At 61.2% G+C, this 15262-nt stretch overlaps 1 protein-coding gene across 17 annotated transcripts in view; it reads left to right on the forward strand.

Annotated features, from left to right (window-relative positions):
* BIN1 (bridging integrator 1) overlaps positions 1-14251 on the forward strand; it is a 56960-nt gene extending 42709 nt beyond the window's left edge. The window contains exons 9-18 of one of the 17 annotated variants that reach the window (XM_045869050.3): positions 461-543; positions 3683-3830; positions 5176-5304; positions 8553-8660; positions 9176-9199; positions 10201-10308; positions 11216-11305; positions 11565-11675; positions 11979-12080; positions 13633-14251. In XM_045869050.3, coding sequence (XP_045725006.1) covers positions 461-543; positions 3683-3830; positions 5176-5304; positions 8553-8660; positions 9176-9199; positions 10201-10308; positions 11216-11305; positions 11565-11675; positions 11979-12080; positions 13633-13740 — 1011 coding nt within the window. In that variant the 3' untranslated portion in view covers positions 13741-14251. Of the gene's footprint in view, positions 1-460; positions 544-2011; positions 2084-3682; positions 3831-5175; positions 5305-8552; positions 8661-9175; positions 9200-10200; positions 10309-11215; positions 11306-11564; positions 11676-11978; positions 12081-13632 lie in introns of all 17 variants that reach the window. The other 16 variants (XM_045869036.3, XM_045869037.3, XM_045869040.3 and 13 more) reach the window with 16 other exon arrangements.
* Positions 14252-15262: the final 1011 nt, after the last annotated feature.

Genomic DNA, 15262 nt, shown 5'->3' on the forward strand with positions numbered 1-15262 from the left:
ATGTACATGTACATGAGGTAAACCTCTTGTCTTGCCTTGGTGCTTTTGGTGAAATCTCTGGCAGTAGTAATGTGGCCTGAAAACATCTTGGCAAAATGTGCTTAACAATTAGAATCAACAGTTAACTTGCAGAAACAATTAAAAAAATTTAAAAACAGTATAAGCGGTGAGAGCCATTTTAGGAAATTTCTACAAGTAGAAAGAAAGGAAAAGATAGTTCTCCGAAACAGTAACGATTAGCAGTGTAGCCCATTTCCTCCATCTTTCCCCTTTGTTTGTCTGGGTTTGGTGGGCAGTTCCCAGTTCCCACTCAGGCGGTAAGGAAAGCTTATTCCTGGCAGGGGACAAGGGTGCAAGGAAGGGGCTAGGGGACTGAGAGAAGCAGGGATGTTACTGGGGAGAGTGGGGCTGTTTGGTGGCCCCAGAGGTGCTCCCCGCCTACTTGCCGATCATCCTGCAGCTCAATCAGAACCTCAACGATGTGCTGGTCAGCCTGGAGAAGCAGCACGGAAGCAACACCTTCACAGTCAAGGCCCAGCCCAGGTGTGTGACGCCCCCTGCCCTCTGGCTGTAGGTGGCTGGGGGGAGGTGTCCCGGGGTCCCTCATTCCTGCCAGGCCAGGGCAAGGCTCGCATGTCCCGCCGCCGCCGCCGCCGCCGCCGGGGGTTTGGCCTCTCTGTGCTCGGGGGAGCAGGGTAGGGCACCCCCGTTTCCTCTGGTGTGTCCTATCAGGGAAGGAGCACTCCTGGGCCGTCTGCGTATCACCTGAGCCTGGGCCCTGCGCCCCGCACCCCCCCCCGCCCCCGCCGCCCCCCCCCCCCCAGCTCCCCCAACAGGGGGCTGGAGCAGCAGGGGCCCAGGAACTAAATGATTCAGTGCTGGTGGCAGAGCCCCCTGGAAGGTGAGCCTTCCTCCTTTCCCCTCTCCTGCTCCTGGGAAAGCCCCAGTCCCTGGAAGTTGGCATTCTGCACACCCACAAAAGCATCCTGGTTCCTGTCTTTGGCCTGGCCTGGCCTCGCAGGGCCCCTCCAGCTGCAAGGAGATTCCTGCTTCCTGAGGGGAAACCGCGAGGGCGGGGGGACGTGCCTTGCCCTCTGGCTGTGGCTCAGGGGAAACAATAGCGAGTCTGGGATCTCCCTTCCTTCCTGGCTTGAACCTGTGGCAGCACGGTGTGGAGAGCATGGACGGCCCTCGCTTTCCTCGCTGTAAAACTGCTGAGTGTATCTGTGCCCAGGGTAACTGGGGTGTCACCTAGGACTGAGAAGGTATTCAGTAAATGTTGCTGCTCCTCTTCTCCCCAAAAATAAGACCGAATATGTGCGGCTGAGAGAAAGGGGCCCGCAGGGGGCCCTGAGGCAAGGAGTGCACAGGGGGCAGGCGGGGGTGGGGAATAAAGGCCAGAAGGCCATTCCCAGGTCCCTGCAGGGAGGAAAGGCCTCTGGGAAATGGTGGGAGGGTCAGGACGGGTGAGGGGGGCGGGTGAGCGCCCCCCCTCCCCCCCCCCCCCCCCCCCCCCCCCCGCCTGGGTGGTGCAACTGCCAGATGCGTGCTTCCTGGGGGAGAAGGCTGGTCTGAGCCGACAGGGAGGGAAGTGGAACTTTGTGAACCTCCTTTACACCACTGTGGCCCATTTTGCGGCCTGGTTGCCCCCTTTCCCAGGCCCCACGCCAGCCAGCTGCCCCCCACTACTCCCTCCTGGCACTACGGGCCCCCAGAGCCCCTGTGTGCCGAGCCACAGGCAGGGTGGGTGGCCGGCAGTCTCCCCAGCTCATTAGGCCCATTTTCGGGCCTGCTCCTTTTGCTCCTTTTTTCAGCTCCATCCCAGGGCCGAGGCCAGTGGGGTCCTCAGGACTGGGCTATGGGGCTCTGAGGGCAAGGTCAGGCCCTCTGCATGGCCTTTGAGTATCAGGGGAGGCTTCGCCCTGTGGCACTCCTCAGAGCAGAGGGGTTGCTGATGAGGGAAGGGAACAGTCCAGCCTCAAATCAGACCTGATTCGTGCCCAAAACGAAGGCCTCCGCGTCCCGTCCGTTCCCACAGAAAGAAAACTAAACTGCTCTCCCGGCTGCTCAGAAAGAAGAACAGGTACCAGCACCGAGTGCTGCCTTGTGGGGATGTCTGAGGCCAGCACCCTGGCTGGCCGGTCCCCGTGCATGCGCCTAGCACCCTGCCCTGGGAGGGTGCCACTAACCCCTAACCTGTCTTCCTGTGTGTGGTGCTGTGGGCAGGGATGCTGGTGGGAGGGGCCGGCAGGGCAGGGCGGCAGGGCTGCGCTGTGTCCTGTGTGTGTTGTGGGGGGCAGAGGGCTCAGGGGCTGTCAGGTGGGAATGAGGGGGGCAGATGGCCTGAGCTCAGCTGAGTGTATTCTTCTCTGTACCACAGCGTGTCCTCCTGGCTGTGGCCCAGACCAGGAGGCTAACGGGGAATGTAGCCAGAAAGGAGGCCTGGCGAGGCCCAGGGGAAGGGCTCTGGTAGCACAGTGCTGGTTTTTAAAAGTTGTGTGTGTGTGTGTGTGTGTGTGTGTGTGTGTGTGTGTGTGTGTGTAAGGAGGCAAATACGTTCCCGTGAAGCACAAATTCACTAGAGATGAGGAGGGACCACGATGTCCCTCACACGCCTGTCGCCTGTCCCATCATCTAAACGCCCCCCGGGTGATGCGGTCGCTAGCTTCTTTGTAGCCTTCCAGAGCTGCCCTGTCTGACATTTGCCTCAGGAGGCTGGTGAGCACTTGAAATGTGGCCGGTGTGACTGAGCAGCTGAACTTTTAATTTCACTTAATTTAAATATAAATTCAAACAGCTGCCTGCCTGTGGCCAGTGGCTAGTCTTCGTCAGCGCCCTTCTGGAGTTTCCTGATGCAAGAACAAATACACGTTTTTATTTCCTGCCCCCTCGCACCCAAGTGGCTGGTTATGCACACTGTTTGCCCTTGTTCTCTATTCTATACCGAACGATATGGCTGGGAGACCTCCCCTCCATCCCCAGCAGCCATTCTCCCTGTGGTCTCTGGTTGGCTTCTTTTGTTTTCCCCCAAAGGGTCTGTGGGAGCAAAGGTGTGGAGCTGGTGACTGCGGTATGGGTGGGGAGTGGGGACCCTGGGAGCGGGGCAGTGGTTGGTGTCTTGGTGTGAGTGGGTGGACAGGCAGGGAGGCCGGACGAGGCATTTGGGGGCTGGCTGAGGAGTGGGCACAGGGGCTGCTGCGTGACGTGACGTGTGGGATGAGACTCATTTGCCTCTAGGATGTTTGGCTTTCTTGTGCTGTGGAGCTGGGCTCCCTGGTGGAGCCTGGCAGCGGCCTGTGGGGTGGCTTCCCTGGGGATCGAAGACCTCCAGCTTGGAGTTCCGCCTGGGGCTGTCACTGTCTCCAAGGCAGGCCCTGTGCCCACGCCCCTTCGTTCCCCCCCATTCTGATACACGTGCACGTGCATTTCTCACATGTAAGCACAGGGACATCCACTCATGCACACATGGACATCACATTTTCGCAGCAAACCTATGTGGACACACCCCCCCCTCCTTTCCACACGTTGATGGACACACGTGCATACACACATGGACACACACTTCCACACAGGGATTCTGGGGCACACATCCCATCCCATGCACACCTGTGGGTTCGTACATTCCCTCTTGTAAGCGGTGACCTCCCTCCATCAGCCTTCCTCTCTGGTCTTACCTCCACAGTGACAACGCCCCTGCAAAAGGGAACAAGAGCCCTTCGCCTCCGCCAGATGGCTCCCCTGCCGCCACCCCAGAGATCAGAGTCAACCACGAGCCTGAGCCGCCTAGCTCGGCCACAGCCGGGGCCTCCCTCCCCAAGTCCCCATCTCAGGTAGGCACCATGTCCGTTCTCCGCCCTCTTCTTCCTCCTGCATTACCCGTGTGCCCCTGCTTCCCAGTCTTCCGTCCCCAACTCTGGCCAGGATTCCCCTCAGTGACTCTGCCTTGAGACCTGTGACTGTGTCTCTCCCTCTACCCCCTGCAGCACCCTCTCCTTCCCTTTCTCCCTGGCCCTTGGGGCTGTTGACTTCCTCCATCTTCCTTTCCTTTCGGTTCAGGCTCCGGGGCCCTCAGCCCCGGGGGCAATCCAGATCTGCGGAGGTGGCTGCTTTCCCTCCTCCTCACCGTCTCCCTTGGCGTGGGCCATGCAGGACCTTTCCAGGGTCAGCAAGGGAAAGGGCGCAGTGAGGGGAGTATGAAGTAGCCAAGGGGACAGGCCCTGAGCTTCTGGAAGCCCCCTGAAGCCCGGCCCGCACCCTCGCCGGCTTCTCCAGGTTTCCGCCCCGTCCCCAGGAGCCGGCCTGCGGCTCTGTCTGAGCTGTCCGCCTTCCCCCAGCCTTCCGCTCCTGGCAGCAGCCCTCTTGGTGGCGGGCCGTCGCCCGTCCCGCAGCTGATTCGGATAATGATGTGAAGAGTGTGACGAGAGTCCACACTTGAATAGCACTTGCTCCGGGCCGACACTGTGCTAGCACTTTCTACACTGTCATACATTAAATCCTCACAACCACTCTGGGAGGCGGATGCCCACCCCAGCTCGACATCTGAGGAAACCCAGGCTTGGGGGGTTTCCTGACTTGCCTGAGGCCCCCCAAGTGGGCAGGCGTGTGGCTGTCCTGCCCGGGCCCACGCCGGGCACTGGCTCCGGCTCTGTGCTGGACCCCCAGGTGATAGGCGAGCCAGAGTTCCTCCAGCTGGAGGTGCAGGGAGGATCCCGGGAAGGCAGAGCCCAGGCTGGGAGGGCAGAGCCCAGGCTGGGAGGGAGGCTGTTTCTCAGCTACGGCTTCTCTCTGCAGTGTCTCACCCAGCTGGGGGTCAGCACAGACCTCCTCCAGTGGCCCCTGGGCGGCCGGCATGCTCTTCCTTTTTTCTCCTCTTCTTTTCTGTCCTCTCCCTGTCTTTCTCTTTTCACTTCTCCCCCTTCTATCCCCTCCCCTCATCCTCTCTCTCTCTGTACAGCATTTCTGGGCCTCCTGCCTCAGTCTCCCTCTGGGGGTGGTCCTGTAGTCCTGGTGTCTGTGCCTTGGGCAGCAGTGATTCCTCTTGCTTCATCTTCTTCAGTTGCCTGGGTGCAGCCATGGCCTAGGGTGTGACTAACCGTGGCTTTGTCTCTGTCTGTCTGCCCCGCCCCCACGCTCCGCTGGGCCTCCCTGTGCGGCCCCTCACCCGCCGACCCACAGCTCCGGAAAGGGCCACCAGTCCCTCCGCCTCCCAAACACACCCCGTCCAAGGAGGTCAAGCAAGAGCAGATCCTCAGCCTGTTTGATGACACGTTTGTCCCTGAGATCAGCGTGACCACCCCCTCCCAGGTCAGCCGCGGCCACCGCGGCCCAGCTCTCTCTTGCTCTCTCGGGGTGTGCATGGCCTTCTTCCTTCATCCCATGCCCTGCGCCTCTGCCTCAAGAGCCAGAATCTGGCCCTAGAGGTTGGCCCAGAGCCTCCCCCTTGCTCATTCATCCATCCCTCCATCCATCCTCCCTCATCCATCTCTGAGCATGTACTGTGGCCAGACGCAGGGACACGGGTGGGTGGTTGTTGTGGAGCCGGTCAGCTCAGTAGCGGCCTTGTACCTCCACTGATGCGATGGCCGGAGGGGAGAGCGGGAAGTGGGGAGGACTCGTGCCAGTCAGGGAAGGCTTCCTGGAGCAGGTGACATTTGCCAGGTGGCTGCAAGCAGACGCATCGCTTTAGCCAGAGATAGCAGCATGTGTATAGGCCAGGAGGGGTGACTTCTGGGAGTTCAGTGTGTCTGCAGAGTGCTGCAGTGGGGCAGTAGGAGGAGGCAGTGGGAACATAGTTGGGAAGACTCTGGAATGTCCGGCCAAGGCATCTAGACTTGAGCTCCCAGAGCTGCTGACTGGCTTTGGCGCTGGGACCGTGCTTGGGTCACAGAGCAGGGCTGCTGCTTGTTAGTGCCCCGAGAAGCTATGTCATGCCTGCCCACAGATGGACAGAAGGAGGGCTGAGCAGGAAGGTCCCCGTGGTGGCACGGGAGTGGGCTGCACACTGTCAGATCAGCTCACAGAGGCCACACTGTGCTCACCCCTCCAAGCCACGTCTCCAAGCCTTGCAGCCAGGGCCCTTCCCACTAGGGGCCTCACTTGTGGTGCAGGCCGGCTCGTCCCAGGCTGTGGCCACCCCTTGCTCCGGAGCACTGCCGTAGAGTTGCTCTGCCTAGGGCCTCTGGGCTCTGCCCCCTTAAGGCTCCTTTGCCCGAGCTCAGAGGCCTGGAGGGGAGGGGCAGGGCCAGAGGTTCCAAGTGCGGAGGGAGAGGCAGTTGGGACCTGAGGACAGTGGTCTCTGCTAGGAGGGGCCTGGGGTGAGTAGGCCTCAAGCCCCAGCAGGAGGACTCCAAGTTAGAAGTAGGAGCTTTCACCACAGGGTGGCTGGTGGGCAGGTGGGTGACCCCCTGGCTCAGGGCCCTGGGAGGCAGGGGAGCTCCTCTCTGTAGAAGGTGGCCAAGGCTGGTCCAGGGGTGCTCCTGAGCGGTGAGGAAACCTGTTGGCACGGCGTCTGGGGCAGCGTGCTGCCGGAACGCTCTCCAGCTGGAGTATGTCTCCACCCTGGCCGTGCACACAAGGGAGACGGGGACGCAGAGCGCTGGTAAACACTTAGTAGGGAATGGCGCCAGCCACTGGCCTACGCGACCTTGTTGGGTTTCAACTATGCTCCGGGAGGGGTTGTTGCCCCATTTAACAGGTGAGGAACCCACGGGTCTGCCCTGCAGCCAGACTGCCTGCACCGAGCGTGTCGGCCTTTCCGTGCTCGTGCTTGCTGCATGCCTGCCTTGCCACCCCGTCTGCCCACTCCGGGGGGCCAGGTCTCTGCCCCGAGGGTGGGACGTGTCCACCGTGGGTGCTGCTGCCCGGGGCTGGGGTGGGCTGTCCGTGATGCTGTGCTAACAGGGCTGCTCTTCAGGGCTCAGGTGAGTAGCCTGCGTCCCTGCCCCGAAGGACAGTTCTGATCCTGCGTGGTGGGGAGGCTGGCCGGCTGGGCGGCAGGGCAGGAGGATGTGGTCTGCCCTTTGGCCGGGTGGCGCTGTCCCCTTGGAGCGTGAGAGGGCAGCTGTCAGGGCTTGATGGACTTCTGACAAGGGGCTGGTGGTGGGGCTACTGGCGGAGGGAACTGCTGCTGCCAGCCGGCGGGAGGGCACCTAAAAGCCATGCACTCATGGAGTCTTGAGCACTCCCTCGCTCAGAGAGGGCAGGGTTATGGGGACAGAGCAGTGACCGCCCCCCTCCCCGCCGCGGCCCCGTGCCTGGCTCATTAGACAGGGACCAACCTAAGGAAAGTTAGTGGCTGGGGGTGAGCCTAGGGCAGGGGCTTGGGGGTGGGGACCCATGTCCGGGAAGTGAGACCACTCGGCCTGGGCCCTCTGAGGTCTGTAGCTTGGCCCAGACTGGATGCCTGGTCCTCCGAGCTGTGGGACAGCTGGTGCCTTGTGTTCTCAGAACTGAGAGTCTTGGGTCTCTCCTGCTGGGCCACAGCTCAGCTGTAAAGGCCTTCCTGGGGAGACTGTCTCCCCAGGACCCAAACCTTGGGTCCTTCTTGCTGGAAGACCTCAGGTGGACACAGGTGGGGAGGGTGCTCCTGTCAGCACTGGGCACCATCAAGAGCGAGTAGACGTGGGAAGCTGGGCTGGCCTGGGCTGCTGGGCTATGGCCCTCCTAGCACCCTGAAGTAGGGCAGGAGGACCCAGGGCCAAGCCAGGGTCCTTTTCTCTCGGGCAAAGTGCTCCCTGGCCCCCAAAGGGAAACCCTGTGTATGAGCTGGAGGTGCCACTGAGCAGGCCCCGCCTCCTCAGAGGACAGTGTGTCCTCTGAGCGCTGGTGCTCACCCAGCCCATCCCCCTCAAGAGCAACTCTCCCTCGATCATCCTGCCCAGCTTACCGTGGGGCTGGCTTCTCACAGTGTGAACACAGTCTCCTGGGGCCATGCCTGGTACAAGCATTTTCCTGGGCTGCGCTCGGGCCCACTGAATGGGAATCTCTGGGCGTGGCTGGGGTAGCACCTGCAGGTTGAGCACAGCTGCCCCCAGTGTTGGGGAACCTGCACTTAAGATTGGGCTCCTAGGCAGTGTGCCCAGGGCTCAGCCCTGTCCTCATTCTGTGGGGCTGGCTGCTGGGTGGGTGTCGCCACAGGTGACCTGTCTGAATGGGGCAGCGAGGGGAGGCCAGTGCCTGTCCTAGGGGCCCTCTCAGTTAGAGGGGGCGTGTGTGGTCTTGTCCAGCCCGGGTGGGGGACTGTACTGCTTCTGGGGAGGGCGGGTGGGGACGCTGGGAGAGCCCGTGGGCGCGGGCTGGGGGGGCAGGGAGGAGGAGCAGGCCCCGGGAGACGGTCTCGGCCTGCGGGACGGAGACTGACGGCAGAGCTGGGGGTGGTGCTGGGCTGGTGGCTGTTGCCCGCTGGGTCTGTTGCTGCTGTCTGAGGTGGGTGGCGAGTGCCGTCTTTGTGTGTGAGGCGGACGTGTCTGTGAGCGTGTGCGCCTGCCGTGGGCACCCTGTGGAATGCTCCTGGCCTGTCACTAACTGCCGTCCTCCTCTGCCACGCTGCCAAGTTTGAGGCCCCGGGGCCTTTCTCGGAGCAGGCCAGTCTGCTGGACCTGGACTTTGACCCCCTCCCGCCTGTGGCGAGCCCTGTGAAGGCGCCCACGCCCTCTGGTCAGGTTGGTCTGAGTCCACCAGCACCTGCGGGCCCATGGGTCTCTGGGGCACCGGGTCGTGGGCTCATGTCTGGCCACGTGTGCCCATCTGAGCCAGGCCTTTGGGGTCTAGGGTCAACAGGCTCTCCTCCCACTCACTGACCTTCCCCTGGCCCCCAGCTCTTGTCACCTCCTCCAGCCCTGAACATGAGGACGGGAAGGGCAGACACAGGTCAGGGGGAAGACCCTCAGAAGGAGGGTCAGCTGAACACTCACTTGGTAACTTATGGCCCCTGGCAGCATCCTGCCCGTCTCCTGGCAGCAGCTCCGTGTCTGGGCACTGCCTGGCCTGGGGTCTCAGCCCCCTGGCAGGCGTCCAGGACTTGGCTCTCTGGAGACCTTGGAGCCTGGCTCCGTGCTGCCCTGTGCCTGCTGGACTCTAAGGACCTGGGGTGGGGGGGTCACTGGGGACTGCTTGCCCACCCCCCATCACGAACCTCTGTACTAACTCTGTCCTTCTCCCTCTCTGCTGCGCTTAGTCAATTCCGTGGGACCTCTGGGAGGTAAGCCGTGTTTGCTCTGTGCCCACCCCCGGGGGGAGCTGCTCCTCCGTGTGCGCCCGGCCCACCCTGCCCGGTCCTGCACCTAGCCCGTTCACAGGGGCATGCATGGGCACGCAGGGCCCGGTGCTCATGTGCACAGGGAGCCGGCCATCACTGCTTGTCTCCAGCGGCCCCACTGCTTCCCATCTGCGGAGAAACTGCCCCTCAGCCAGACCCCATGGGGAAGGGGCTCCTCAGTTTAGTCAGAGAAGAGGGTCCTCTGTGGTTCGGCTCAGTAGTCAGGGTCTGTGAGTGGTCGCCTGGGATGGATGTGGTGCCCTCATGCTGGGCTGAGGCCCATGAGGGGGGCCTTGGGGTGGCGGGTCTTTGTCCTTGAGGAGTTGTCTGTCTGTGGGGGCCCTACAGGGCGGCGGCATCAGGGAGCTGTTGGGACAGGGGAGAGAAGGAGGGTGGCTTGAGACGCAGGAGAAGCAGGGTGAGGCCAGGTGTCCTTATGTGAGCCGTCCTGCTGGGCCGGTGTCATCCTCACTGGGTGGCTCGGGCATGAGGCTCAGGGGGGCATGGGACTTCGTCAGCAGCCACGATGCAGCTTCTGCAGGAGCAGGAGCAGGAGCAGCTGGCGTGGGAGTGCTGGTAGCATATTCTCCCAGGAGCTTGAAGGCTCCGGATAGCCTTGCTCTGGAGGAGGCCAGAGAGAGCCTGGTGCGGGCAGCCATCCTGATGAGTGGATTTGGGTGGGTGCTGAGCTGGGTGAGGCTCATTTGCACCTGCTCATCCCCTTGGCAGTGCTAGGAGCAAGGAGGTGGGAGTGGTTTTCCCTTTAGGGGTTCCATGTCTGCCCCCCGTTGGGCCAGGCTGCCTGCCGCAGGTACCCAGTCTCCCTTCTGCCAACACTGGGCTGCTCACGACTCTCTTCTCTTGTCTCGTGCCCTTGCCCAACACCCTCTCCTCCCTGGTCTCCCACCCCTCCCGCCCTGTTTTCCCTGGTGGCCCATCACTAGCCCACAGAGAGTCCAGCTGGCAGCCTGCCTTCCAGGGAGCCCAGCGCTGCCGAGGGCACCTTTGCTGTGGCCTGGCCCAGCCAGACGGCCGAGCCGGGGCCTGCCCAAGTAAGTGTCCACCCGCCAGCCCCCACCTTACCCCAGTCTCTGGGGGTGTGGCCGCGAGGAAGAGCCTGGAGGAGGGGCACAGGATGGACAAGGCCGCTGTGGGCCTGAGGGTGAGGCCAGGGCCATGAGCCAAGAGGCCCCTGGATGGGGCCTGTCACTCCTGCTTGCAGTGATTCAGGCCACATGGGCCCTTCTCCTCCTCGCCAGCCCCAGCCTCCCAGCTCAGGCCTTCCACAGAGAGAGGGAGGAGTGGTCAGAGCATCCACTGATTTATAGCAGGCACTTTCCAGGATTTTCTCATTTAATTTTCACCCTAACCTAGACATTTCCTCCTTTTACAGATGAGGAAGTGGGGGCTAGGAAGCTTGAGTGATTGATCCCAGAGCTCGGAAGTGGCTGAGTGTGAGTGTTGGCCCAGGTCAGCCTGACGGAGGCTGGGCAGTGTCCACTCTGCCTTGGCCGGGCCCCCACCATGGTGCCCAGCACGGTGCTGCCCCCTCCTCGGGGAGCCGGTGTCCAGGGCCAGGCAAGGGCTGCTTGACCTGCCCTGCGTTGTTCGGGCTGGGACAGGTGCTGGCTGCTGGCTCAGCCACCAGGCCAGTCAGGTGGGAAGAAGCTGAGGCTTGGCCAGGTCTTGGGCATAGAGGGCAGGGCCTGTGAGGGGGGGGTCTTGGTGGCATCCAGGGGCCTGTGCGGCCCATCACTTGGCATCTCTGTGCTGCCAGCACCTTCTCCAGCTGCTTCCCATGGCAGGGACCTGGCCTTTCCTCCAGGGGCTCCCTGTACCACACAGAGGCACTGGCGAGCTCTAGACACCACTCGGGGTGCTGCCCTCCATGGCCCCTTTCCTTGTCCTGGTTACAGCGTCTGTCCTGTGTCTGACCCCATGCTGGCATTTATGTTGCAGCCAGCGGAGGCCTCGGAGGTGGCGGGTGGGACCCACCCTGCGGCTGGAGCCCAAGAGCCCGGGGAGACAGCAGCAAGTGAAGCGGCGTCCGTAAGATGACAGGGACCAAGGCCCTGTCTTTTATTTCCTGCTGTCCACCTACCCTCCCGCTCGTGGCTCCCCAGCCCCGTGTCTTGCCTGTGCTCCTTGCTCTGTGCTGGTCCAGGTCACAGTTCCTGTCGAGGAACCCGGAGGCACACCAGTCTGGCATCAGTCACAGAGACCCTCCCCTTCCCTTGCCCCTGTGGTCCCTGCCCTCCCGCGACCAGCTCCCCACATGCTGACTGTGCTTCCTCCCCTCCCCCCCCAGAGCTCTCTCCCTGCGGTGGTGGTAGAGACCTTCTCAGCAACTGTGAACGGCACCGTGGAGGGTGGCAGCGGGGTGGGACGCTTGGACCTGCCCCCGGGGTTCATGTTCAAGGTAAGCCCAGGCCAGCTGACCCCACAGCCTCCATCTGACCCGACAGTGCCCTTTTACAGATGAGGACACTGAGCTGGGAGGCTATGTGGGTGTGCCCAAAGCCCCCCTGCCCCCACTACCCCTGCTACCCAGTTGTCAAGGTGGTATCTTGAGCCCTGGTCCTGCCGCTTTTGCATGCTCCTGGTCACCATGTTTCCAGGGCACACTGAAGCCACCACGAGGCCTGGTGCACTGCGCTAGGTTGCAGGTGGGACCAAAGGCCTCGGAGGAAAGGGGTGTTGAGCTCTCGCCCAACCTCTGCAGGTACAGGCCCAGCACGACTACGTGGCCACTGACACGGACGAGCTGCAACTGAAGGCTGGTGACGTGGTGCTGGTGATCCCCTTCCAGAACCCGGAGGAGCAGGTGAGGGCCCCGGCCGGCTGGGGCGGGAGTGGCCAGCAGGGGGCAGCAGAGACCGACCAGCTGCAGACCCACAGGCCCAGCACGTGGCGGCTCACCCCTCCTCCTCCTCTTTCCTTTTCTCTTCTCCCCTTACTCATTTTCCCCTCCCTTTGCCTCTCCCCCATTTCTCTCCCTTCCCTTTGGCCCCTTCTCCCGTGCTGTCACATTTCCCTGGGTCTCTCTGCCTCCCCCCGCCCGTCTCCGTGGACCCTCTGTCCGTCTCTTCGGACTGTCAGCTTTCCTTCTTGCTTCCTCCTTCCTTGGCTCTGCCTTTGTCTCAGTTTTTTTTGCATCTAGGTGTCTTTCTCCCCTCCTCCTCCCCTACCCCTCAAGGTCTCCTTCCCTTCCTAGGACAGGATCCCTGAGCCACCTCTCACTGAGCCCTCCTGCCCGGCAGTGAGCTGGTGAGGTGCCCGCTCGGCAGCCCAACTTTGGGCTGCCTCCTCCAGGCTGGCTTTGCCCCCTGCCCACAGGGGCAGTGTGTGGTTTCCTGCAGGACCCCTGAACAGCCCCAGCTGTGTCCCCAACTGTTTCCCAGGCCAAATACCTCCCAGACCCTCCCTCTGCTGTGGCTTCTCCTTGTTAGTCAATCTCAGAGTGAGCTCCCGGTGGAGACTGGGGCTGGCACAGAGCAGGGACTCCCTCCTAAATTCGGACAGGCTGCTTGCTTCGGGTCGCTGTGGCTTCTCAGCAGGAACCTCACTGTGGGGCTCAGTGAGCTGGGACTTGAGGGCAGCAGGTACTGACTGAGGCCACAAGGGCTGGGAGGTTTGAGTAACAAGGATTTCCTGGGCCCAGTGCTAAATCTGCCAATTCCCCTCAACCCCCGGGGTCTCCACTCATGTCCTCCCTGGGCCAACTCTGGACTGGGTGGGATTTTAAGAAGCAGAATCCTGGCTCCCGGCCCACAGTGGGGGTCATGTAGGTGGGTGGACATGGGTCAGAGAGGACATGCATAGGCTCTGTGACAGGCAATGACATAATGAAGACCTAGGGAGATCCCAGGCTTAGCATGGTCAGTGATGGCCTCCACCCTGGGCAGGGATGGATGGCCCCTACAGGCCCAGGGATCAGGGTCTGGGGCTAGGGAACTTGTCAGGGCTTGGGTAGGTGGTCCCTGTGAGGGGTCAATATGAAAGCAAATGTGTGCTCTGTGGGTACCAGACAGTGGGAAACTCCTTGGCCTGGGATTGAGGGCGTTTAGACACATTCAGACCAGTGCAGCCATCAGGCTGCCTTTCTAGAGAGAGGAGGACTCACCCAAATGCCAGAGTTAAAGCCACCTGCTAAAGGGCAGATGGCTCCTAGCTTGGGTGGGATTGGGTCTGGGGTAGCAGGGAATGCTGCCTGGAGGAGGCATTCTTTCAGGTGGGTATGATAGGCTGGAGGAAATGATCAGGAAGAAGGAGGGGACATCCTCCCAGCAGATCTCCAGTGAGATCCATGCCCTGCAGGGTTTGAGTGCCCTCTGTCCCCAACCCCATGTGACCTGGGTGCTCCGTTTCACTCTCAGGATGAAGGCTGGCTCATGGGCGTGAAGGAGAGTGACTGGAACCAGCACAAGGAGCTGGAGAAATGCCGGGGCGTCTTCCCCGAGAACTTCACCGAGCGGGTTCAGTGAGCGGCTGGTGTGGCTCTCTGGGCGTGTGAAGAACACCTTTTCCCGAAAAATGTGTGGTTTTTTTTTTTTTTTTTTGATTTTGTTTTTAAACTTCTGAAAAGCAAAGGGAAATTGAGAGGAGAGACCTAAGCCAAGAGGTATTCTCCCAAAGATTAGGTTGTTTTCCAAAGAGCCTGTTTTCGGCAAGTCCAGTGGAATCACCAGTGTTCCTGAAGCTGCTGTGTCCCCTAGTTAGTTCCCGGCCGCCCCCCCAACTGCGCCTGCATGTGTGCCTGGCTGCAGGGCGGGGCCTGGGGGCTGCCGAGCCACCACGCTTGCCTGAAGCTTCGGCCGAGCAGCCTGGGCAAGGGTCCTCTTTTTTCTGGCAGCTGCTGTGGGTGGGGTTGGGTCTCTCCAGAGACCTCAGGGCCCAGACATCAGCCCGGCCTGACCCTGCCCCGCAGACCGTCTGTGTGCTGTTTGAAAATAAATCTTAGTGTTCCAAACAAAATGAAACAAACTGACAAAGACACTCAGAAAACCTATGTCCATTTATTTGTCCTCCCTCCGTTTCTGTCTGCAGTGTGATGACACTGTGATTATCAATGATTTTCTCCCGAGACAGTCCGCTCCCTCAACCCTCTGCCAGGGCAAGTTTTGCTGGTCAAGAGGCTCCATTCTCGCAGTTCCCCCACCAGCTGCGGCATGCATGCCACCTCCATTTGAGTTCCTCCGGCCCCACTGACAGCTTCAGCCCCTGCCCCCTGGTCTTTTGACTGGTGGTTGGTGGGGTGCAGGTGATGGGGGCTGAGAGGCGGGCAGGGAAGGTGCTTGAAGAGCCAGCTAGGTGCCGCCCTAAGTGACATTATTTGATATGTGTGAGAATTCCAGGGTCAGGTGCCAGGACTCCATTTCCCAGATGAAGAAACTGAGGCCCAAGGAGGGTTGGTGGCTTGCTGGTAAGTAGTGGTACAGGGTTCTGAACCTGCACAGCTGGCCTCGGGTGCATGGGGGAAGGCCTGAGCCTGGCGCCAGGAAGGACAAGCCCAGATGGCCCAGCTTCTCCCTCTTCATGCTGCCTGCCTTGCTTTCCAGCAAGAAGGTCCCCACTGCACGCAGCCCAGTTCTTCAGCTCCTCAGTGAGCTTGGGCTGCTGTGAGCAAGCCTGTGACACACATAGGGCTGGCCCGGGTCCGGAGCTGTGCTCGTGGGCCCAGGGACCAGCTGGACTTCCAGGTGGAAGGGACTTCTTCTTTTTTTTTTTTTTTAAAGATTTTATTTATTTATTTGAGAGAGAGAGAATGAGAGACAGAGAGCATGAGAAGGAGGAAGGTCAGAGGGAGAAGCAGACTCCCTGCTGAGCAGGGAGCCCGATGCGGGACTCGATCCCGGGACTCCAGGATCATGACCTGAGCTAAAGGCAGTCGCTTAACCAACTGAGCCACCCAGGCGCCCTGGAAGGGACTTCTGTCTACATAACTCTGGATAGTGGTGAAAAGCCGGTGAAGGAGACAAACGTCAGAATCTTAGCTTTATTTTTGGG

The sequence above is a fragment of the Mirounga angustirostris genome, unplaced genomic scaffold, assembly GCF_029215605.1.
Source record: "Mirounga angustirostris isolate CCGP_5_RB_7025 unplaced genomic scaffold, mMirAng1.0.hap1 SCAF_3, whole genome shotgun sequence".
Taxonomy (NCBI): domain Eukaryota; kingdom Metazoa; phylum Chordata; class Mammalia; order Carnivora; family Phocidae; genus Mirounga; species Mirounga angustirostris.